This window comes from Anolis sagrei, chromosome 2, assembly GCF_037176765.1.
Source record: "Anolis sagrei isolate rAnoSag1 chromosome 2, rAnoSag1.mat, whole genome shotgun sequence".
NCBI classification, from domain to species: domain Eukaryota; kingdom Metazoa; phylum Chordata; class Lepidosauria; order Squamata; family Dactyloidae; genus Anolis; species Anolis sagrei.
This window is the reverse complement of record NC_090022.1, coordinates 285,463,117-285,488,355: the sequence shown is the minus strand read 5'-3', so window position 1 is coordinate 285,488,355 and position 25,239 is coordinate 285,463,117. Positions and strand designations below refer to the sequence as shown.

Genomic DNA, 25,239 nt, shown 5'->3' with positions numbered 1-25,239 from the left:
AAAGTTCTGAGAGTGCCTTGGACTGCGAGAAGATCCAACCAGTCCATCCTCCAGGAAATAAAGCCCGGCTGCTCATTGGAGGGAAGGAGACTAGAGACAAAGTTGAAGTACTTTGGCCACATCATGAGGAGACAGCAAAGCCTAGAGAAGACAATTATGCTGGGGAAAGTGGAAGGCAAAAGGAAGAGGGGCCGACCAAGGGCAAGATGGATGGATGGCATCCTTGAAGTGACTGGACTGACCTTGAAGGAGCTGGGGGTGGTGACGGCCGACAGGGAGCTCTGGCGTGGACCGGTCCATGAGGTCACGAAGAGTCGGAGATGACTGAACGAATGAACAGCAACATCATATCTCCTCTCAGTCTTCTCTTCTTCAGGCTAAACATGCCCAGCTCCCTTAAGCCGCTCCTCATAGGGCTTGTTCTCCAGACCCTTGATCGTTTTAGTCACCCTCCTCTGGACACATTCCAGTTTGTCAATATCTCTCTTGAATTGTGGTGCCCAGAATTGGACACATTTTCCAGGTGTGGTCTAACCAAAGCAGAAAAGAGGGGTAGCATTACTTCCCTAGATCTAGATACTATGCTCCTATTGATGCAGATATGTGTGGATGGCTTAGATGAGCAACTAAAAGCATAATGCTACTAACTACATAGTATGCAATGAAAGGGAGATTATGCCTTACTATTTTCTTGCTCCCTTGTACTTGTCCTGCTTTTGGGCTTCCTCTACAGTTGGAGAATATAGGGCTCTCCATAAATGTTTAGACTGTCCCTTCCACCAACCATAACTATGAAAGCTAATGGTAAAGACTGTTGGGGAATGGCAGTCCAACAAAATCCGGAGGGCCACACATCCGTTCAGAGCAGACAGAGGGGCAGGGGGTATAGTCTTCCTCATTAAAAACTCCACCCTCTTGACCACACATATATTCTTTGGCTGTTTTTCATTTGTGAAACTTTGGATCATATGTTGCAATACTATATTATTCCTGTCATTGAGTAGAATGAGAAACTCAAGACAAGCTGTTAATGACATTCTCCTGGACATCTATAATGAGCTAAGGCTGCTGATATCTCACTATTTTTGCTAGATAGTTGTTCTGGGTAATAAACTATTATATTCAAATTTCGTGTGCAACTGTAAATAGACAAACCAAACAGTCCTCCCTGTTTGATCTTAATAGGCATTCTGGAACATAAAATACATCCAATTTTCCTTACATAACAATTCCACATAAACACAAAAAGAATGAAATAACATTTCCTCTATGATTTGGGTGAAAGCACAGCTAATTTTTCTGCCTCTACAGTATCTGCATAATAAACTAGACTTGAAAAGTGAAATGTTAGAAGAAAAACAACAATGCACTTAAGAAACAGAGATGAACTTTTGAAGCAATTATTGTTGCTTTTCAATGCATTGATGCATGCTGTTTTAGTTCTGCTCAGATTTCAAGGGACATGATTTCAAGGTTGTTGGATTTTTTTAAAAAAAAATCATCATACAGCACCTGAAAATAAATGCCACGAGCAACAGAGGGAATATTTATACAGTTTAGGTCCAAGCTATCTGTCAATATACAAACCTACCAAAGTCCTGAGATCTAGGGGAGTTTTCTCTCTTCCCCACCAACATGAGTCTTTTTGATGGTTGCTCCCAGACTAAGGAACCCCTTTGCCCTTTGCTTCCTCTAGCATGGAAAGAGTTTTACACAGACTGAACATCCCTTATCTGGAATTCTGAATTCCATAAGACTAAAAAAAATCCAAAATTGTCCATGTGGGTACCTGAGATAAGTGACACCTTTGCTTTCTGTTGGTTCAGTATGCACAAACTTTCATTTCATGCATAAAATGATTTTAAAAATATTGTATAGAATTACCTTCAGTCTATGTGTATCAAGTCCCCATGAAACATAAACTAATTTGTATTTTGACTGTGTCCCATCTTCAAGGTCCAGGCAAATATTACAAAATCTGAAGAAATCCAAAACACTTCTGGCCCCAAACGTTTTGAATAAAGGGCTCCCAGCCTTTATTCAGATAGGCATTTCATGACTGATTGGCTGCAGAGAACTTTTTCACATGCTGTGTATATTGTATTTTAAACTTTATCATTATATACACACACACACACACATATGGATTTATCCAACTGTGTTTGATCTTCCTGATCATTGAAGTCTCAACTTAGTTTGCATTTGAGCTTAGCTCGTGTTTTGTGACCAACCTGAGTTCCTTGTCAGTAGAAAGACAGCATATAAATTAAATTAACCAAAGTAGGAGGCTCCCCATTGCATCCATGGCTTCATTGCCCCTAGGGCCATTTGAGCTAATGATTTGTAAAATGATGCCTATAACTGAGTCAACTGGTATAATAAATGGGAATCAGAGAGGCTAATTTTGTAGGCTCTTACAACCCCACTGAAGGAAGGACGTTTCCCACTTCAGGGATGGAGGAAAGGAATCTTGATTTGTGAAAATTCATCTTCCTTGGTAAGAATAGAAAAATAGTCCTAAATATTTTAAAAAATGAACCAAAAAAGGAAGTCCCAAATGTCAAGAAGGAGAAATAAGTGAAAAGACACCAGGATGATGAATATCCCTTGCAAACAGTCTTCAAAGGTTTTATTGCAGGGTGGAAAAAATATTTGTTCTTTCTAGAGAGAGATTCAGGTTTGAAATTTCTATTTGCACACCTTTCAAGAGCTGATTGAGGATACTTCCTGCATGCTTAGCATTTATACTCCCTTCCTCTTTCTCTTCAGTTAATAAGTTAGGTGTTCATTGGCTGTACCTTCCATGCTTCACTACAGTCATTCTTGCATTTCTAATTTAAAATTCCCCTTTCTTTCTTCTACCATGTTCAGACAGGATTAAAATTGATGGGGAATGGTTTGACATATGTACAAATCATGTGCTCCTTTCCTGCTGGCAACTTTTTCTGATAGTCTCAGCAAAGGAAAAAGAACATCAACTGAATATTCTGTCCACAGCTTGGGCTGGTCTCTGTTCCTTGCCTCCTCTGTACAAAAAGATAAAATGTGTGTGGGAAAAGGTTCACCAGGCTAAAGTACAAAATGAGCTCAGGCTTGCCAGGGACGTTAAAAACAATGAGAAGTGCTTACTTTATTATGTCAGTAAAAAAAAAGGAAGAACAAGGAGGCAATGGGGCCTCTGCGAAGAGAAGATGGGGTAATGCTGACAGGGGATAGGGAAAAGGCAGAACTACTTAATACCTTTTTTGTCTCAGTCTTCTCACAAAAAGAAAGCCATTCTCAACCTCAGCAACATGGAGTGGATGAAGGAATAGGGGATATCCAACCTCAAATAGGAAAAGAAGTCATCCAGGAATACCTGGCTACTCTAAATGAATTCAAGTCCCCAGAGCTGCAACAATGACATCCAAGAGTATTGAAGGAACTAGCAGAAGTTATTTTAGAACCACTGGCAATCATATTTGAGAGTTCTTGGAGAATGGGACAGGTCCCAGCAGATTGGAGGAGGGCAAATGTAGTCCCTATCTTCAACAATTCAAAAAAGAATTACCCAAACATCATCTGGCCAGCCTCACATCATACCAGACAAGATTCTGGAAAAGATCATTAAGGAAATGGTCTGCAAACACTTAGAAATGAATTCAGACATCACTGATAGTCAACACACATTTATTAAAAACAAGTCATGCCAGACTAATCCAATCTCTTTTCTCGATAGAGTTACCAGCTGGGTTGATGCAGCAAATGCTGTGGATGTAGCGTATCTGCATTTCAGTAAGGCCTTCAACAAGGTCCCCCATGACCTTCTGGCAAACAAACTAGTCCAATGTGGGCTTGGCAAAACTACGATTAGGTGAATCTGTAATTAGTTAAGTGAATGAAACCAAATGGTGCTCACCAATGCTTCCTCTTCATCTTGGAAAGAACTGATGAGTGGATTGCTGCAGGGATCTGTCCTGGGCCCGGTCCTGTTCAACATCTTTATTAATGACTTAGACGAAGGGCTAGAAGGCATGATAATTAAGTTTGCAGATGACACCAAATTGGGAGGGATAGCCAATACTCCAGAAGACAGGAGCAAAATTCAAAATTGGTCTTTACAGATTAGAGAGATGGGCCAAAACTAACAACATGAAGTTCAGTGGGGACAAATGCAAGATACTCCACTTAGGCAGAAAAAATGAAATGCAAAGATATAGAATGGGGGACTCCTGACTTGACAGCAGTACATGTGAAAGTTATCTTGGAGTCCTCATGGACAACAAGTTAAACATGAGCCAACAATGTGATGCTGCAGCTAAAAAAGCCAATGGGATTTTGGCCTGCATAAATAGGAGTATAATGCCTAGATCCAGGGAAGTCATGCTACCCCTCTATTTTGCCTTGGTCAGACCACATCTGGAATACTGTGTCCAATTCTGAGCACCACAATTGAAGGGAGATGTTGACAAGCTGGAATTTGTACAGAGGAGGACAACTAAATGTGTCCAGAGGAGGGCGACTCATCAAGGATCTAGAAAGAAGCCCTGTGAGGAGCATGTTCAGCCTGCAGAAGAGAAGACTAAGAGGAGACATGATGAGGGCCATGTATAAATATGTGAGGGGAAGCCATAGGGAGGAGGGAGTAAGCTTGTTTTCTGCTGCCCTTGAATCTAGGACATGGAACAATGGCTTCAAACTAGATTATGATCTAAGATGTTGGGAGTCTTTCAGCTGAGAGGGAAATGTACACCTAAACTCTCCAATCAAAGAAGCTGGTTGGATATCTTCTGCCAGACATTTGATAAAATGATGGATAGAAGTACAGAAAAGAGGTAAAACCTGGAGCTTGTCTTCTACTTCCCCTGCCTCTTTCATGCTAGCCAAACAGCAAATGAACCATCAATTGAAATTCTATCATCAGATATTTAACCTGGAGCCCTTTCACAATAAACAATTATAGTGATTCTACTTGAACTGCATGGATTACATGAAATAATCAGGACTGCAGTTTAGTTATGGTTATTTGGAACTCTAGTGCCTCACCAAATTTTGAATCCCAGAATTCCACAAAATGTTTCAACAGCAATCCAAGTGAAATCATAGTACTACAAATATATGGTGTGAAAGTGGCGGACAGCCATATCCACAGGAGAGATCAAATCTTCACAATTCAAATTCTACTAGCCACAATATTAAAATGTGGTGTTTCCTTCTCATCTACATCCAAGTGCACAATTAACTTCATATCCCTGATCCAAATACTGATGCCACAAACATTTTGCATATATTTGCACGATTCCATGGGCTTGAGTGAGACTTTTATATCTTGTACTTAATGAAGTAGGCTGTAGTGCATGAACTCTTATGATAGACATTTCTTTTTCTCCATTAGTCCCAAAGCTGCATTAGGATTCTCTTAAACCAGAGGTTCCCAAATGTTAGTCTTTCAGGTGTTTTGAATTTTTACTCCCATTAGTCCCAGTCAGCCTGGCTAACAGTCAGGAATTCTGATGTCCAAAACACCTGGAAGATGTGCTAAGCATTTGCCTCAAATAGTGTGTGTGTGTGTGTGTGTGTTTCATTTTGGAGATGGGAAAAACAAGATTAAAATATGTGAAAGAAACCATAATAGAAAAGTTGATCCATCCAAGCCCAGGGTTTCACCTTCCTCCTCCCAACTCCAGGAGGCTCCTTATATAGGAGAAGGGTACAACAGGATCACTTCCATGCTGTAAACGGCCCTGTATTGCATTTGGCCAATGAAGACAGAGGAAAATGTTCAAGTTTATTTTTTAATATTTCCTCTCCTTCCATATTTGACTAGAAATTACTTGAAGTTATTTTTTAAACAAACAAACGAACAAACAAACTTCAAATGTGAAGGAAATGGACGCTGGGGAAAAATCCCATTCTTACTTGGTTACACAATTGTTAGGTGAATCTATTGTTGGACAGTATAACAGGTTCTCTCACAGGCTGAATGTCCACAAGAGTGATTCTTTTAGTTCAATCAATCTGGATCTGAAACTCCCATTGTTTTGTACTTTTATTCTGAATATATTGGACTCACTGCAGAAAGAACATCTTCCTTACCAGGTGGCCAGATGTCCAGACTGTGCAAACACATTTCATTTTATTTCATGTGGAGAACTAAACAAGCATGCTAAATGGGAGTTAAATTACTTTGGGCATGTGGCCACAGCCCTGGTTTAGCTGTAAATGCTTCAGCTCACTGTAGGGAATAAGAATATTTCCCCTTTTTCATATCCCTATCTGTTGGGATTCTGTTTTCTCACTTTCCCTCTTCTGTGGGCTAGGAAGAACCTAAGAAATTAAATGATACTAAAAGAAAAGGGGGAAAGAAGGAAGGTTTGCCAATGGTGTTGAGGGTGTGTGAGAAAATACCCTTTCTTTTCAATAAGATTAAGAAAAAATACAATGAAGTATGATACATTCCCAGTATTGTCAACAAAAGCTAATACTATGTCTCATTGTCATTGAGTCATAGAGATAAACTCCAGAAATCAATAAACTACAGTCAGCCTTCTACAATCACTGAAGAGCATAAGATCCCCACAAGAGTGAAAATCAGCTAATGAAGAATGTTACTTTTTTTTCTAAGAGAGCATCTTTCTAGGAATTTCTAGATCCTCTAGCAAAACTCTATAGCCAACTTTCACTAAAAATGGATCATAGAATCACATTGGAGGAATGTAGGACCTCCAGCAGTAGTTGACTAGAGATTCCTAGTCAACTTTTTAATAAAATCCATGAATAATCAAAACCCCTAATAATCAACTATACAAAAGTGAAGGGACAGCTGTATATCCTAATAAAGTGGGTCATTGTAGCATTTATTCTTTTTCTTCATATACAGTAAGTCAAATTTAGCTGGTAATATCAGCCAGTGCAGTAAAAGCCACTCATTTCTAATATGCATAAGTAACACCCACTTGTCTAGAACCCTTTATAAAGTGATGTGCAAACAACCGATGAGAGTTTAGAATGATTGACACCAATACTACAATAGCTGCCTTGTGCTGCTGGGTTATTATTGTGTGAGTTCTTTTTAAATCCGCAGCAATGACAATAATGACAACTATGTTATACTATACCACCACCCTGTGGTTTTTTTGTTTTTCATTTCACTTTAATTCAAGATTTTTATTTTAAACTTTCTGAGAGACCCAGTCCCCTGCATCCTGATTCATGGATTCTATGACATCTCTGTGGCACTGTTCTCTCAAAATAGCTATTTCTGGGGAGGGATATTGGACAACTACTAAAATGTTGTCTTCAAACCCTGCTGCCAATAGGTATATATTCAGAGACTAAGCATCCTGGGTACATATATTATTTGGAAAATTATAGATAAATGGTCCAGAATAGATAACAATTCATCCAATAGAATTCATTGGAAACACTGGAGACCCTTCTGGAAGTAGCACTCCATTTTGCCAATGGTTCTCCTTCTGCAACTCCAGCCCCTTGCTAAGAATTGGATACAAGATCTCTTTCTGTGGGCTTCCATCATATTCTAGCTTGATTTTTTTCACTGCTTTTTTCGTGTCAGGAGTGACTTGAGAAACTGCAATATATTCTGATGTGATAAAATTGGCCGTCTGCAAGGAAGTTGCCCTGGGGACACCCAAGTGTTTTTGATGTTTTACTATCCTTGTGGGAGGCTTCTCTCATGCCCCTGCATGGGGAGCTGGAGCTGATGGAGGGAGCTCATCCATGCTCTCTCCGGATTCATACCTGCGACCTGTCAGTCTTCAGTCTTACCGGCACAAGGGTTTAACCCACTGCTTATTAAACTATTTCCCTTCAATGTGCTTAATAAACTGTTATCTAAATGCAATTCCTTCTTGCCATCTAATTATCTTAAGTCCAGGAACAAGAGCCTATCATTTCCTAGATATCTGCTCCATGGATCTATATGCATTCAGTGCATTCATATATCATTTTTCCAGTTGCCTCGGCAAGGCCTCTTCTGCAGAGTTTTATACAGATTTCAAAATACTGTTAGCTTTTTTCAAGGCAGCTGTTTTCATAATGAATTTCCTTTTCTTGTGATATAATTATACCAATGTGTGCAGCTCTGCTGCTCCACAATGAAGGTTTTTTTGTGCAATCATGTACAAAGACATTCATTCATTGGATTTCATTAAGAAAAATGTAAACTATGGAAGGAATATTGAAGGTGATAAAAACATGAAGTAACAGTATCAAGGATGAAGAAACACGTGCTTTAAAACATGAATAGGGAAGACCCAACGTGTATTATTTGCAGAACTTGGGAAAGTTGGATGAAGGATTCTGGAATTGGTAATCCAAAAGTATCTTTTCCAATACAGAGGTCAAAATCCAACACAGCTGACTCTTTAAATCAAAGAGGTTTAGATGTGACTTAGGAACTATTCAACAGTTGATGCATTGTGTATCCTCCAACTGAAACTAGCAATTCAGTACAGGCTATAAATGTTAACGTTTGAACTAAACCTAAACCTATCTCCAAACCCTTTGCTATCCTGATTTGGGAGGGATAGTCCCAATTAATCCTCTGTCATCCTGCTTCTTTAGTTTCTTTTACAACAGTGGTTCCCAACCTGGACCAGCAGTGATCCCCAAGAACTAAAATATGACCCGCAGCCTCACTATTACTACACTGTTGCAATGAGATCAGCTGGTCTTACAAAACCCTCTTATAGTGCTGAGGCAACAAAGATGTCAGGAGGGGAGAGGTTGGCTACTCATGAAAGGTGCGACAACAAGCCTCCTGACTGCTGCTTCTCATCCTCCTCCCTCTGAGCGGAGCTGTTCCATGTTACACCTGGAAGTGGGGTACCTTCGTGTCTTCGTTTTTAGGCCTGTTCCTGGGGTTATTTGGGGTGCTGATCAGGAAATTGCATTGGATAGACCAATCAGTTTTAGATTATAAAATATGGTTTTCTGTGGGTGAGCAGATGGCGACAACAGGGTGACATATGTTCTGTATCAGAAACTAGAGCTGATATGGTCTATCCAATGCAATTTTCAGAATCAGCACCCCAAATAAACAGACTGAATCTAAAGTTGACGAAAAACCAATTTTTAACCCTTTTGGTACTAACGTTGGAGAGTGGTCCCTGGTCAAAGTGGTCCCTGGTTAAAGTGGTCCCTAGTTAAAGTGGTCCCTGGTCAAGTGGTATGTGGTCAAGTGGTCCCTGGTCAAAGTGGTCCCTGGTCAAGCGGTCACTGTTTAAAAAAAAGGTTGGGAACCTCCGTTTCACAATGTTTCAGTTTCTTTTTCCTCCTCCTACTTTCCCCCTTTGCTATCATCTTTACTTCGGTTGCTACAAATTGAGTTCAAAATATTTTTAAACCTCCCAAAAAACCCTTGTAGGCCATTAACAGAGTATAAGGAAAATGACAGGATGGGGCCAAATCATGCCCTTCCAAATAGGTTCAGTGAAAATCAAAGGACTGCAGCCTCTTCTAACTTGTCTGTTCTTCTTCATTCATAACTTCTGCAATCTTGTTACTTATTGCTGGGCACCCACCTGGTTTTAATCTCATAAATAAACAGAGTATGAATTATGTGAACATTCAGGGAAATCACATCAGAAAGATAAGTGATACTTCATCTGTGTGTATCTCTTTCTTTCTTTTTAAAAGAACTACTCTACAACATCTCAAAAAAATGTAATTCAACCTTCACTGTATTTGGATTACAGCAGATGTGTGGTTGCCTGGCTATTTGAAGAAGAAACTGCCTCAGCTCAGTTTCGTTTGGCTGTAACTCAGAAAATGTCTAGTCTTGTTTTGTCACAATGCTTCCTCCCAGCTGGTGGGGAAACCACTGCAAGTAACATCTATTGCCTAATGCCAGCAAAAGGCATCCACCTCACTCCATGCTGTGCTAACAGAAGGATGTCTCATTGGATTTTTTCTCACTTTTTCATTTCTTCCCGATGCTTCTCTTAGCCCTGGGCTTTTGCTGCGTGTGAGACTGGCTGCAAAGTGGAGCACAGTGGCAGTACAATAAGGAGAGATTTGGATGGATTTCAAAGCTCTTTTTGTTTAACAAGGCAACACATTTCCTCCTAGCTTTGGTATTTTCTGAAAGTATAAGGATGAGAGAAAGGGAGAGAGAGAGCATTTTAAGCTGTAGCATATTTGCCTATCTCCCCAGAAGGTTTTGCCTGCTCTGATTTTTTGTGAAGCAGATGAAAAGGCAACATTCTCAGAACTAAAAAACTAGAAAGCTTGCCTACAGTGTGAATGCTCAGCAGGATATGGAGATAATCAGATATAATTGGATGTCTTTCTTATTCGTTTTTTTAAATTCTGAAGCAAGTTTCAAATGGTTTTAAGAGTTCTGAAAACCACTGGAATTGTCATAGCCTAAGACCACAGATCTATGTACATTTACCAGGAAGTAAGTCTCATACAATGATGCTGACACTTTTCAAAGAATTCACCATCAGTACATTTATATTTCCATTACTAAACATAGATGATTTCAGCCTTAGATCAATTCTCCATTTTAATCAATTTGTACCATTGGCCTTTTATTGTGGTTAGGGGCATGGCCTCCCCCCTCCCCTTGCCCCTGTTTTTTGAAAGTGGAAAAAACAAGAGTATCTCTTGGAGGTGAGATGGGCCATCACTGCTGCAATTCTAGGGTGGGGAAAGCTGCCCACCATGGTTCCAAGAAGAAGAGAAGGAGGATCAAGCCTTGCATGCTCTTGCTACTTCACTAACTCTGTGGACTCTGGCTCCTTTTTCTCTTCTCATGTGCTGAGTGTCTGTTTCACCAGGGCAAAGGAAAGGATGTATCAGGCAAAACTGGAACATATAATGTATCTATTTTCTGAAGATGGGGCTACCCTATAAACATTCACATGGCAGCGGCATCCTCAGAAACTGCACATTTTTAATGGAAAACCCTGATATTCTACAGAATTAGCTTCTCAAGCTCAACCTTGGATCAGTGAGGCTCAAATTTGACTTATCCTGTTGCAACACATATTCAATGAAATATGTCAGGTGAATCTGCATCTGACAAGACTTTAGGAAGAGAGCATCACTGTCCATTGACCAGTGAATCAGCCTTGGTTCATGGTCCAACATTTGACGGGGTTACCCAGTGTGCTGCATGTACACTGATCCAAAGTTTGACACTGTAAAAAGACCCATTGGGATCTGACCAGTATCTAGGCTAACATTGCCTCAAGCAGGATATCAGTGTAGTAATGCCCTCCTTTTCAACAGTCTTTCTTGCCATACATTGACACAAATGAAACTGGATTGCCAGTACAGAAAACTAATTGGCTATGGAAGGATTTGCAAACAAGGGAGATGGAGAATGCTTGGAAAACAATTTCAGGAAGTGCTGCTACAATGGGCGCAATTATACCTGCAAAGAATTTTGGCTTGAATGTCACTGTGACCCAAACCATTTGAGGCTTTAGCCTGAACTTTAAAGGAGCTACCCAAGATGATGAATTCTGTCCTTAAAATAGTTTAATCCCTTTTAAATTCAGGCATATACTTCCCACAACATGGAAACCATTAATTGTCACTACCTGGAGTTTCATTAGATATCTGATTGTGGTCCCTCAGCCTAAGAACCTTATCCCGGGGAAGGGGGAGCATCATGAAACTGTGACATTTAGTCCATTAGCAGTAAAAAATCAAGTGTTCCATTATCACATGCCTTCTGAATTTGCCAGTTTTTCCATTGCTAACTATTTTCATCCTTATCTCATGATAAGTGAATTGTCCACCCTCTATCCCCCCACTTTTAAAGAAAAGATTCATAGTGGAATAGATACCAACATTTAAAAAGGAGGAAAACAGAACAAAATATTGGCAATTCAAAATATTACATTAAAGGAATAGAAATTTATTAATCTGATAAAGTTGTGATGTTTACCAAAATGAATCTCACAGACATATTGTGTCAGAGTACCAGGGACTCTCTGCTGGTTAGGAGGCTCCCCACAGGATACCCATTTGCTCATGTCATCCTATTCAAATCAATGTGAGAGATTCTGATGACTCGCATCCCATGTGTTTGTTTGGCACTTTAGAAATGGAATATCGTGCATTCTAGGCTCCTGAGACAATTTCTGAGACAATTTCTGATCGTCTTCTCCCCTCTCCCTTTTGGACACTGTTTTTGTCATTTGCATTACCAAGCTTTACAGGTGTAGACAGGAAGTTCTCTTGTGTCATAGGATAGGCTCCATTGCTTTCCATTCCATAAATCGATTAAAACTGTTTAAAAATGGGGATGGGTAGGTTGGGGGGATAAGGTCCTATGGTATGTATGTGTGTATATATGGGGCCATATATACACACAATATGGGATCTACAAAAACTTGCAATGTCTATTAAAATGAAATAGCGAAAACAATACATAATACTGTAGAAAGATTGAAAAACCAATCCAGGTACAATGTTAATTGCAAACACATCCTACACATAATAAAATCTACAGCATGTCCACTGAACATCCTTCTGCCTGAGCCACCTATAATCCAAAGGCTTGTTACTAAAAAAAATCTTAGGCCTGCCAGTACAAAGAGAGCAGAGATAGGACTGAATTGAGAAGAAATTCCATACTCCAGGAGCAACCACTGAGAAGGTTCTCTCCAGGCAAACCTATGCAGGGAATGGAACTAAGCGATAGACATCCATCAAAGATTACAAGACTCCTTTAGGTACATGTACAAGACTCCTTTGGGTACATGTACCTAAAGGAGTCTTGCAAACTTTCATATAGTCTTCCTTTTGCACATCAGGAGCACGGGTAAGAGCAGGAGGGGAAATGGGAGGAGATGGGAACTATAACAATTCAATTTAAATTTATTCCCTGCCCTTGCTTGTAATTTGGAATGGAAACATGGTGAATAGCACCCTCTCTTCTATCTTGCTAGTAAAAACCTGGGGGGGGGGGGTATGGAAATGTGAAATGGTCCAGTCTCAGAACACTTTGCCTGGAGCAGAAGTTCTCAAAGTGTGCTCCATGGAGCCCCTCCTACTCCAAGCTTTCCCTCCCCTTTCCTGTTCTTTCCCTCCTCCCCATACCTTGCTCCAAAAAGCCTTTCCCCCTTGCCTCCCTCACCACAAAGCCTCCCCCCCCCCACCTTCCTTATCACCCATATCCTTTTCACCCTCACCTTACTTCCAAAACCCTATTTCCCTCCCACCAAACAAGGGGTGCTTTGGTTTTGCTTTAATTTCATAGCAGAAGGGGCTGGACTGGATGCCCCCTGGGGTTTCCTCTCCTCCTTCTCCTCCTCCTCCTTCATCTTCTTCTCCTTCTTCTTCTTCTAGCATCATCATATCATCATCATCACCACCACTACCATCACCACCACAAAGGCTTGGGAGGTGGATCTGTTTGGGGTGCTTTTGAATGTATTTTTCCTGCATGGCAGAAGGTTGGACTGGATAGCCCCTGGGTTTCTATTTTATTATTATTATTATTATTATTATTATTATTATTACAAAGGCTGAGTGGCCATCTGTTCGGGGTGCTTTGATTGTGCTTTTCCTGCTTGGCAGAAGAGGTTGAACTGGATGGCCCCTGTTGCTCCTGTTGTTGCTGCTGCTGTTGCAGTTTTTATTACTATTATTATTACAAAGGCTAGGTGGATTGCTTTTTGATTGCTTTTCCTGTATGGCAGAAGGGGGCTGGACTGGAAGGAACTTGGGGTCTTCCACTGAAATACAGTTAAGTTTATGTTGGTCAAAAAGTTTGCCCATGCCTATAATATAATATAATAAATATAATATAATATAATATAATATAATAATATAATAATTTCTTGGAGCTTCATGAAAAAAAATGTTTCTTAAAGGGCTCTATAGCTAAAAAAGTTTGAGAACCCCTGGAGTGTTAGTTTGTTCTGTCTGATTACTTTCAAAGGACAAAATGGCAGAATTGCTTCAGTTCTCTTCCTTCATCGATTCTGACCATTGAATAAGAATTCTCCCTATGACACTAAAGCAGCAGCTTGAAACACCTGTGGTGCCCACAGAGATAAACAGTACAGTATAAAAGATACTATCATTTTGTTAAATGTGAAATAAAGACGGGGTATCGAAAGCCCCTTTATACACACATTGCCTAAAGCTTTTTTGAAATGGATCCTTATTTTCTCTAGAAATAAATGCTGCTTTTTATCAAATATTTTGAAGCTCATGACTCAGTCGTAGCAAGTAACCAAGCTTAAGACCATATTAGCCTCTGCAAACCATTTTGAGATGACTCTTGCAGTTGTGTTTACAAATTATGGTCATAGAGCATATGCAGTTTTATTCCAGCTTAATTATCCTGAATAACTATGCCTGTCAAGTGTTGCTCTTACAAGAAGGAACACAGATTAATATCACAATCTTTCATATATAGTCATGGATCCTGGTACTTATATATAACTACCCTGAAAGCACTTTGTGTTCAGAATAAGTCAGTCTTCGTTTATGCATTATTTTATTGATTTAGCTTTTTGCTACCACTACATCTTATTTCATTTGTTTACTCACATAAATTTCACAGATGTTAGGAGTATAGTATGACCCCTCCATATACAAGACCCACCCATAAATACAGGAAACCTAAGGCTATACTTAGGTTGGACATATAACATAGAATAGCACTGGAAGAATTTAGAGAAGACTATAAACATTTCTGAGGATGGGGGATGGTTTTTGGAGTGTTTTTGGAGTAGTTAGATATCAAATAATTTGTGGCTATCACATAGTGTATACTGAGACTGTGGGTAAGGAGGCTATACTGTATTTGGGTTTTTGATGCCAATGCTACACACACACACACAGTCTCATATACATTTAAAGTTGTTTGTACTCCACTTTATTTCCAGCAAGTTCCACATTTCTTACAATCCAGTAATTTAACCATGGGGGAAAATTATCTCCATTTCACAGCATGACACAAGATACCAAAAAGGAAAATTAAAAAGCATCATACTGTCAATCAAAATATGTAAAATATTAACAATCAGAGACTGATTAAAGCCTCAGGTATATACCACTTTTTATGACAACTTCTTTAGCTGTTAATTTAAGAAATGCATGAAAATATGAGTTACATACGTTTGAGTAAGGGGGTAAGTGGTTGGAGTTTATGTAGTTCACAAAATATCCCCCATTTTCCATCCTTAATTCATCCAGTTTGATACTGTAGTTCCCATAAATATGATCAAAATATTGAATATTTTCCTCCTTTTGGTTCTCTTTGCTTGTCTAACCTGAGTAATAAAAAATGTGATCATAAATCCAATACACAATATCAGGGAGATTAATTTTATTGACATGTTATGCACTAGTCTTATAAAGGCTATTTGGTTTTTTAAGCTATGCTATTTGTCTGATTATTTCAAATTTTAAAAGCCTCCATTCTTTTGCTTCTGTACACATGCCTAAACACTTTTGGTTTTCTGTTGAAATTTTCCTTTCTGAAAACATTTCAGAACATATTGAATATGGAGTTGATCTGATTTGATGATTATAGGTATTTTCACCAGGCTGGAATAAAATTTTCAAATTAGCTACATTGGTTTCTAACATGCTTTAGAGGTAAAGGTAAAGGTTTTCCCTGACATTAAGTCCAGTAATGTTCGACTCTGGGGGTTGGTGTTCATCTCAATTTATAAGCCGAAGAGCCAGCGTTGTCCATAAATACCCCCAAGATCATGTGGTTGGCATGACTGCATGGAGTGCCGTTCCTTCCCACCAGAGTGGTACCTATTGATCTACTCACATTTGCATGTTTTCTAACTGCCAGGTTGGCAGAAGCTGGGGCTGACAGTGGGAGCTCACACCGCTACCCAGATTCGAACCTGCGACCTTTTGGTCAACAAGTTCTGCAGCTCAGTGCTTTAACCCACTACACCACCAGGGCTCCAACATGCTTTATAGCAGTGGTTCCCAACCTGTGGATTCCCAGATATTTCGGCCTTCAACTCCCAGAAATCCTAACAGCTGGTAAACTGGCTGGGATTTCTGGGAGTTGTAGGCCAAAACACCTGAGAACCCACAGGTTGAGAACCAATTGCAGAGCTTTAAAACTATACTGTCCTATCTCCCCTCCCAAGACTACCACCCATCTTCTGGAAAAATTGGCTTCAAAGCAAGATCCATGGCTAGACAAAGGTGGAATAGAGTAATATGAACTAGAGTAATTACATTAAAAACATTCTAGAGCAGTTCTTCCATTTGGCTGAGTCAGGTGGTTGTCTAAGGGAACAGATAGTAGTGGCAGCAAAATGGTGAAATAGAGAGCTATGAGACATATGACCCATCCTACATATCCTAAAACTGGCTACTGTCTTCAAATGCAGTTGGTCGCCTTCTTCAGCAAGTTTTGAAGAAGATTCAATAACCAGTCCAGTTCACTTCGTATACAGAATGGCGAAAATCAGTGGTGGAGTGACCACCTTAAATGTTCAGGTCCTCACCATGACAAATTCCCATAGTATCATCCCTAAGAAGTGTTTGAAAACAAATGAGATCATTGGCCTCTAGCGCTTCTATTAAAAAAAAATCAGGCAATTTTCATTATCACCAGAGCATAAACCTGGAAAAATATTTCAAATTACAACAGTTCTGCATTGTAGAATTAATGAAATTTGACACAACTATAACTGTCATGGCTCAGTGCTGTGTTATAATAGGAGATGTAGTTTTAACCTTCTCTGCCAAAGAGGGCTACAAATCCCAGGATTCCATAGCATTGAACCATGGCAGTTAACATGGTGTCAAACTGTATTAATTGTACAGTGTAAATGCAGCCTAGTAGAGTTCTTAATAATACATCATTGCTGGGGTAATCAGCTTCTTTCCCAGCTACAGTTTGAGAGTGCAAATAAATTCAGAGAGAACAGAGGAGTTCAAGGGGGGTTGGCAGATAATGCCATAAACTTTGACTCTCTACTAATCATAATGAGAGCTTCAATCCTGCTTCTGCTACATGACTGGGAAAGATTGTCATCTTGTTCTTTGCCTCAGCCAACAAAATGTCTTGGGCTGGTCCAGACATTGCTCACATGCATTTTTGTTTAGCCACATGTTTTCCATGTTCCATTTTGCTTTGGAATTTTGGAAAAGAAAATATTTTTGCAAATGCTGTAAAGAAAAGGTGGAAGTTAGGCTAAGGTTTCATTCAATCTAATCTATAAGAACAACAAAAATGCAAACATAGAAAAAGACCTGACCCCCCCCCCCCCCAAAATTGCTTGCTGGTACAAAACGGCCAATTTGCTCTCCTCTTCCAATCATTATGCCTCAACACCGAGGATCAAATGCCAATGGCTCTGCAATTAACTTGATTGAGAAGTTGATTATGCTGAAAGCTCCTGTGATGATAATGACCTTACATTCTTAATTGTGCCTTTCATACTAAAGTACTTCACTCATTGATAGGCAATGCAGTAAAAGAGGACTAATTTCAAAGGTGCGTAAGCTGCAGGCACCACTTCTAAATGAAATGTAACTATTCTTTGAGTTAACACCATCTTTCTCAAGGCATATCTCAGATCTGCCTAAATAAATCCAGGCTGCTGTTAAGTCTCCCTTAAACTCATTTCATGGCGAGACTCTGTGTGTGAGGGGTAACACAGGAATGGTGTGTTCAAGACAACATGGCTAAATCTGTCATAAGGGATACATAATAGCTCTTCACCATAGTGTGGTTTACATTGGGAAAACAGTGTGGTGGAAATAGTTTATACCTCCAACCACCTCCCCCAGTCATCTGAATGCAAATTCTTCCCCAGCCCAGTATGGAGTGACAGAGGAGGAAAATGGTGAAGGATGTAGTTATTGATCACTGACATCTCATTTAGTTTTCCCTGATGGCATCCCACTTCACCCAGAAATTACAACCACTTGAAAAGTTCATCACAAAAAAAAATCCATACATTTATGGAAAACACAAACTTTTCAAGTAGTTGTGATTTCTGGGTGTGAGGTGATGCCATCAGGGAAAACATGGTGAATGATTGGTGATCAATAATTGCATCTTTCATTTTTTTTCCTCTTTGCCACTTCAAAGGAGATGGACTGAGGAAGGATTTAGATCCTTCCTCAACCTATCCCAGTTTGCAGGATGTGAGTATAAACCATTTCCACCATATGACATAATATTGGAATGTATTTATTTATTTATTTATTTATTTATTTTATTAATGCGCTTGTATACCGCTAATATCTCAGCCTAAATCGGCGACTCATTGTGGTTTACAACACTTAAAAAACAACAATATTCAGTTTAAAAGCATAAAACACATATATAATACAAATTATTGTATTATCAGTGTTGTAAGATTCTTGATGAGCAGGATATAATTTGAAATGATCCAAAGTCCTTTTAATCTAAAACAAATAAAACAGATTCTGATCAAAGATGGCTGGAGGCTCATTGCTTGGTGTTGTTTTTGCTGAACACTTGTGGAAAGGAGCTTATCACTCTTTTTTTGATCAAATCATTGATTTTTCTTAGCCAAATCATGGAAAGAATCATTGTTTGCCTCATGTGGCACATCACTCAGCTTTATCATGGCTGGTCAGTTTGTGATTTCTTCAAGGAACTGGGAAACATTGTATTATCATTCTACGACAGTTGTAATACCTATATGCTGTGATCTAGATTCATATCACATATACCGATGCCAGGGAGTAAAACCTCATTCAGCTCTTAGTAATTAGGGTTACCATATCTTCTCCTTCCCTCAGACATGTCTTTTTTCAGAGTGGAAATTTCTGCCTGAGCAGATTTTGGGAGATAGATATATAGATATATAGATATATGGATTTTAAACTACCCACTGCTTCTTTTCTTCTTGTGCACTGATGCCACCTCCTCACTAACATCCCATTAGTTTCATCAAGAGCTCTGCAAGGAAAAGGAATGGAGCCCAGCATGAGAGGGGGAGAAACAGACAGACAAGGTGTAGAATTAAAAAAAAATGGTGGCTGTGCCACAAAGTGTCATAACTTGCAGTAAAAACAGCAACCTTCCAATACAATTTTTGAATACAAAAAGGAGAGCTTGTGGGAAGACATTAAGGTTATTCCCAGATCTGTTTTTCAAAATAGGTTCAGGTATTTTGCAACAGACTACCACAGCTACTTTCGTATTTATTTGGTTTTATTTAGCTACATGTAGAGCAGTGGTTCTCAGCCTGGGGTCCCCAGATGTTCTTGGCCTTCAACTCCCAGAAATCCTAACAGCTGCTAAACTGGCTGGGATTTCTGGGGACCCCAGGTTGAGAACCACTGATGTAGAGCATGGAGAGGCATCCACACACCCTCATTAGAGTTCCCCTTTGGGCACTGCATGTTGAACCAATCAGAACAGAAGAAAGCCATGATATTTTTTTTAGTTAAGCTGGGGTTCCATTTTTTTTTTGTTGCAAGGAGGCTTCTGAGAAAGACAGATTGTGCTCCAATCTGCTAGTGATCTAAATTCTCAGTGAAGCTCGCAGCTCTGCGTGGCTTTCCTTGCTTTTTGACTCAAATAGCAATAAATAAGCATTCCTACAGACTTAAGAAACTGCCACCAATGGTGCCCTTCACATGATACATGCTTCAAATGAGGGGTAAAGGTATATTGCCATTTTGAAAGCTGCCATAAAATGAGGAGGTAATTTACATCTTTTTTAAACAATGACTAATGCTCCTTCGGGTGGTGTGGCTCCCACTGAAATAAGTGTTTTAAAAGGGTGCCTTAACTCAGCTTCCTTGAAAGGGTCTTGAGAGCAAACAACCCCAGAAACCGAATTGAAAGATGGAATTTTGCATGCCTGAATTTGGGAGACTCACAGAAAATGAATCAGGGAAGAGGGACACTGAAATCCAAATACCAAAAATGACATGGGGTTTAACCGAATTGCACACCCCTAGAAGACTTTCCACAGCCTCAGGAGTATCAACAGAATCTTATTCAATGTTGGTGGAGACTAAGTGAAAAAGCCTTGTATTCTGCAATCTGTCCTTTTCCATGAAACAAAAAAGGGCATCATGTTGTTTGAAAACTTTAAAAAAAATAGCTATTTTGTTTTTTTTGGGGGGGGGGGAGGAGAGGAAACCCACTCTAAATATGAAATCTGAAAGCCAACCTCAGCTCATAAGTAGACCATTAACAAATACTATCTCTGTATCTTTCAGTCTCCTTTTATGCTCATTTTGTTTCTGGGTTGGCAATAGTTTGGCCATGGGCAGGTTGAGTATCCCTTATCTGAAATGCTTGAGACTGAAAGTGTTTTGGATTTTGGAATTTGCATATAGGAGATGTTTTGGTGATGGGGCCTATGTCTAAACAAAAAAAAATCATGTATGTTTCATATACATCTTGTACAAATAGCCTATACAAATTATTTTTAATAAAGTTGTGCTTGAAAAAAGTTTGTGTATTGAATCATCAGAGAGCAAAGTTGTAAATATCTCAGTCACCCATATGGACAATTTTGGATTTTGGAACATTTCAGATTTCCACATACGGAATGCTCAACCCATACCATCCCGTAGAGCAGTGGTTCTCAACCTGTGGGTCCCCAGGTGTTTTGGCCTCCAACTCCCAGAAATCCCAGACAGTTTACCAGCTGTTAGGATTTCTGGGAGTTGGAGGCCAAAACATCTGGGGACCCTCAGGTTGAGAACCACTGCCATAGAGGATCAGCTTAGCAGCAGAAGTTGCTGATTTATATTGATCGTCTGACTTCATCTAGGAAACTATTTCAAGAGTGTGCGTGTGTGTAGGAATATAGGAATAGAGAACCTTAAGCATCTAGATGCTAAGCGAGACGTTTGTCACCTGGTCAAATAATATAATTCATTGACACCAGAAAGAAATGTCAAAACTATAGCTATATGAGAACATGGGCCACTGGAACATGTACATGCTCAGCACTCTGCCTGTCATTTAAGGAATAAATGGCTGTCAAATCTGTCATTTGCATAGAGAGAATTTTCTGACTGGTACCAAAAGCTTTGCCTTATTGTGTCACTTTTTAAACTAGCAGTCCAGAAGAGCAGCGAGATGTTGGAGAGGGAGGATGAGAGTCAAAGTATTCAAAGATTTTGGTTTAGAAATCTGCTTTTATAACAGATTTTTCTTTTTCATGCAGACCTGCAATTGTCTCCTCTCATGATACCTAATGGCATTAACATCAGAGGGAAATGCTTTCAAAACTCAGAAGCTATCTGCCTTGATTGGGCTCATGTGCCATTCTCTTCTGATGTTCGGTTTCCTTTTTTTTTGCAGGTCGCCATGGAGATGGGGTCTATTGGCCAGTTGACACAAACTTGATCGACAGAAGCAGCCTTAATGGTAAATAATAAATATGGACTAAAATGATGCCTTTCCAATTAGATCTTCTCCTATTGTTTCATCAGTGATTTCTGTATTCTTTGTGCCATTTAGTACATTTAGAGCTTGAGTTAACACTGTTTGAAAATTCAATACTAGTACCTTTGATATTTCGTACTTTGGTTACTACAAAAGCACTTGATAAATGTTATTATTTTTATGCTTATTTGATATGGTTTATGCAATGTGTTTATGCAATGTGTTGGCTTATTGTTTACATGTTTGAGTTGGAGGGATGATATTGTGTTCTTGTATCATGTAGTTTTTGTTTTGTACCATATGTTCACCGCTTTGAGTCCCATGTGGAAGAAAAGTGGGATTAAATAAATAAATAATAGTATTACAAAAAATAGTCTAAATAATCTCTGTATCTAACTAGGGGCCATTATGCAGGTTGACCATATGCACAGCACAGGCTGACTAAATAAAAGTGTTTGCCTATGGCACTTGAGGCCACACACTAGGAATACAGCATAGCCCTCATATTGATAGGGGATAGGTTCTTGGACTTACCACAATTAGCAAAGATACCACAATTAGCAAAGATAGCAAGTTAAAATGGGAAATATGGTATTGTACTTCATCCCCGCATTGCCAAAAAAGCAGATTTTGGAAATACTACTTTTGGTAACAATCACTTGATGGCATAACAATGACAGTATGGCTGGTGGTAAACACTTCAAGTGTTGAAGCTATGAATGACGGAAGTCACTGAAAACATTTGCTCAGAGCAAGCAAATTCTGCTAGTTTAGAGTATCTGCTAGTTTAGAGTACAAGTTGTATCTGCTAGTTTAGAGTACAAGTTGGATTCCACCCCAAACCCCCAGATTTTTAAAGCCAGGGCAGCTAGAGAGTATGCTTCTTGTGGGATTCTGGGAGTGGTAGTCCAAAAAGGACATAATCCAGAGAGGAATCTGTTGCAGGTGACAACAACATATGGAATTACTTATTTCCAAACTTGGTCTTTGATTTGGCGTTGACAAATGCATGCTGAGTGAGCTTTTCCCAATTACTTTACACAGCACTGATGAATCATGCAATCTATCTCCACTGCAAAGTTAACATATGTTATTCTGATGTTGTAATCATGTGGAATCTGTCGGGGGTGCTTTGAATGCAATTTTCCTGCTTCTTGGCAGGGGGTTGGACTGGATGGCCCATGAGGTCTCTTCCAACTCTAGGATTCTATGAATGCATCAGTTTGAAACCCAACACAAAGCTACAAATGGTGATTTTTCATTGACACCTTAATTCCAACTCCTTGCGCAAATCATACACACATCTACTATCTCTGTGGTTCATAGGATCAGTTAGCATCATGCTTTTTAGCAAAGTGAATAGGCCATGAGAAACTGAAACAATGCTTTAAATAGATTTGGACCTAATACACGAGGAAGAAAACAGTTGACATTGATAAGGTATTAGTAAGTGGAAGCCTGCAATAGTTACAGTTCATCGCCATGTGAAGTTGTCAGTGGAATCACTGGAGCACAGTCCTCCACGAGAAGCAAAAGTGTGGGAGATTAAAGAGGGAAATGGAATAGATAATTGAGAAAAATTAATTATCCCTTGGCAGTTTCGAACCATGGCAGCACAGTCATTATTTATACTGTAGATTTAGCAGATATAAGCTGCACTGCCAGGAAATTGCACTGTACTGAGAAGCAAATCCTTTTGTGTGCCCATTCCAAGCTCTTTTGTCTCCAAATATTTTGATGTTTGAGGATATAACATTGGTGTACAGGGATTCCCCAAGTTACAAACAAGATGGGTTCTGTAGAGTTGTTCTTAGGTTGAATTTATATGTAAGTTGGAACTCCAAGAGAGTGTGTGTGTGTGTGTGTGTGTGTGTGTGTGTGTAGAGTTTGAAATGTAAGAGAAAACATAGCCATTTCTCCCCCCCTCTCTCTCTATATATAGAGAGAGTTAGAATTCCAACTTACATACAAATTTAACCTAAGTACAACTCTACAGAACCCATGTTGTTTGTAACTTTGAGTTAACCCTTCCCTGTGCTATCCACACACACACACACACAGAGACAGAGAGAGAGAGAGAGAGAGAGAGAGAGATTGAAATGTAAGAGAAAACATAACCATTGTGCTCTCTCTTTCTATATATGTGTGTGTGTGTGTGTGTGTGCGCGCGCGCGTGCGTGCGTGTGGATACCACAGGGAAGGGTTAACTACCTTGTGGTGTTTGTTTTGTTGTCTGTGCCTTTCTGATCAGAAGATTTCACCTCACTTTCTATCCCTGTGATAATTGGATTCTGAAAAATTTGGCTTGTTGTAGAAACAAGGATAGGTGCTAAAGCTCAGCAGAGACACCTTTTCTCCATGATAACTCTTCCAAGAGTGAATTTCTCTTCCTGGGGGTAGATTTTTCTCACTTCCTGTTGTCTCACTCCCATTTTAAGTTATGTCATTTGTAAGTTGGATGCTTCTAACTCCAGGACTATCTGTATATAATTTCATTTCATTCTTCCTGTTCTTTGGTACCAAATCTACAGTCATAGTGCACTAGAACACATAAGCCTAAACCCTTTCAGGATGCTATTAAATTTCAGAAAAATCAAGTGTGTCACTCTAGAGCAGTGGTTCTCAACCTGGAGTCCTCAGATGTTTTTGGACTACAACTCCCAGAAATCCCAGGTGGTTTACCAGCTGTTAGGATTTCTGGGAGTTGGAGGCCAAAAACATCTGGGGACCCCAGGTTGAGAACCACTGCTCTACAGTATCCTGAATAGATTATTGTAAGGTATTTTGCAATCTTGGAAAAATGTCCTCAAAAGGCAGCTGTTTTTGCCTTGGTTGTTGCCTTTGGTTTTTGTTGTGTTCTTTCAAATCATTCCTGACTTGTGGCAACCATAAGATGAACCTATTGCTGAATTTTCTTGGCGGAATGTAGGAGCTTGCCCATGCCTTCCCTTGAGGCTGAGATAATGTGACTTGCCCAAGTTCACCCAGGGAGCTTCCATGCCTGAGCAGGAATTCAAACCTTCTTCTTCTTGTCCATCCCTCAAAACTCTCACTTCACTAGCTATCACTTCTACAAATGCCACAGACTGTCAAAAGACAAATAAATGGGTTCATAAACAAATCAGGTCTTCTGAACTCTTTCTAGAAGCCAAGATGACTAGACTGAACTATTGTACTTTAAACATATCACAACTCATTAGAAAATACAATATGCTTGATAAGGTAGAAAATAGAAGGAGAAGAGGAATAACATATTACAAGTAGATAAATCCAATCAAGGAAGCTACGACCCTGAGTCTGTAAGACCAGAGCAGGGCTGATGATAACAAGGTGACTCTGAGGTCTCTCATTCATAGGGTTGCTATAAGCTGAAGTCAACCTGACACAATTAACAACAAAAAAGAATTACTAAGCCTGGAGATATCTCAAGGAAAATCAAATTAATCGTGTACTGGGCATTCTCAGACATCTCAATGCTCTTTGTTGATAAGTATCAGTTAGAACACTGGTGTTGGTTGCAAGGTTACTACAAGTAGGTACATGTAGTTCTAATAAATGTAATTTCTGTTGAATCTATTGAAATAAACCTCTGTGATCTAGTACAGGCTCCACTTTTTAACCCTCAAAGGAGCTCATTTTTCACCTCCATTAAATTATTCCTAGAAACCCATTGAACAACAATAATTATTTTTACATATTTAGAGTGGAGCAGAAGGCACATACAGTGTGGCTTCTTTCTATTTCATATTTTCAGGTTCCCAGTGGAAGCTGTGATTTTAATTAAGCCTGTCCTGATATAGCAAGGCATAGAAACATACACACACACATTAACATGCTACGATTTACAGAAAATGAGCAACCTCTAATCATGATCAGCTTTGGTTTAGACACCTCAT

At 39.4% G+C, this 25,239-nt stretch overlaps 1 protein-coding gene across 4 annotated transcripts in view; it reads left to right on the top strand.

Moving 5' to 3' along the window:
• The window catches only part of DCC (DCC netrin 1 receptor), a 1,101,219-nt gene that overhangs the window by 979,512 nt on the left and 96,468 nt on the right, over positions 1–25,239 (top strand). For all 4 annotated transcript variants that reach the window (XM_060761267.2, XM_060761265.2, XM_060761264.2 and 1 more), the window contains exon 22: positions 21,260–21,325. In XM_060761267.2, the coding sequence (XP_060617250.2) occupies positions 21,260–21,325 (66 nt within the window). The remainder of the gene's footprint in view (positions 1–21,259; positions 21,326–25,239) is intronic.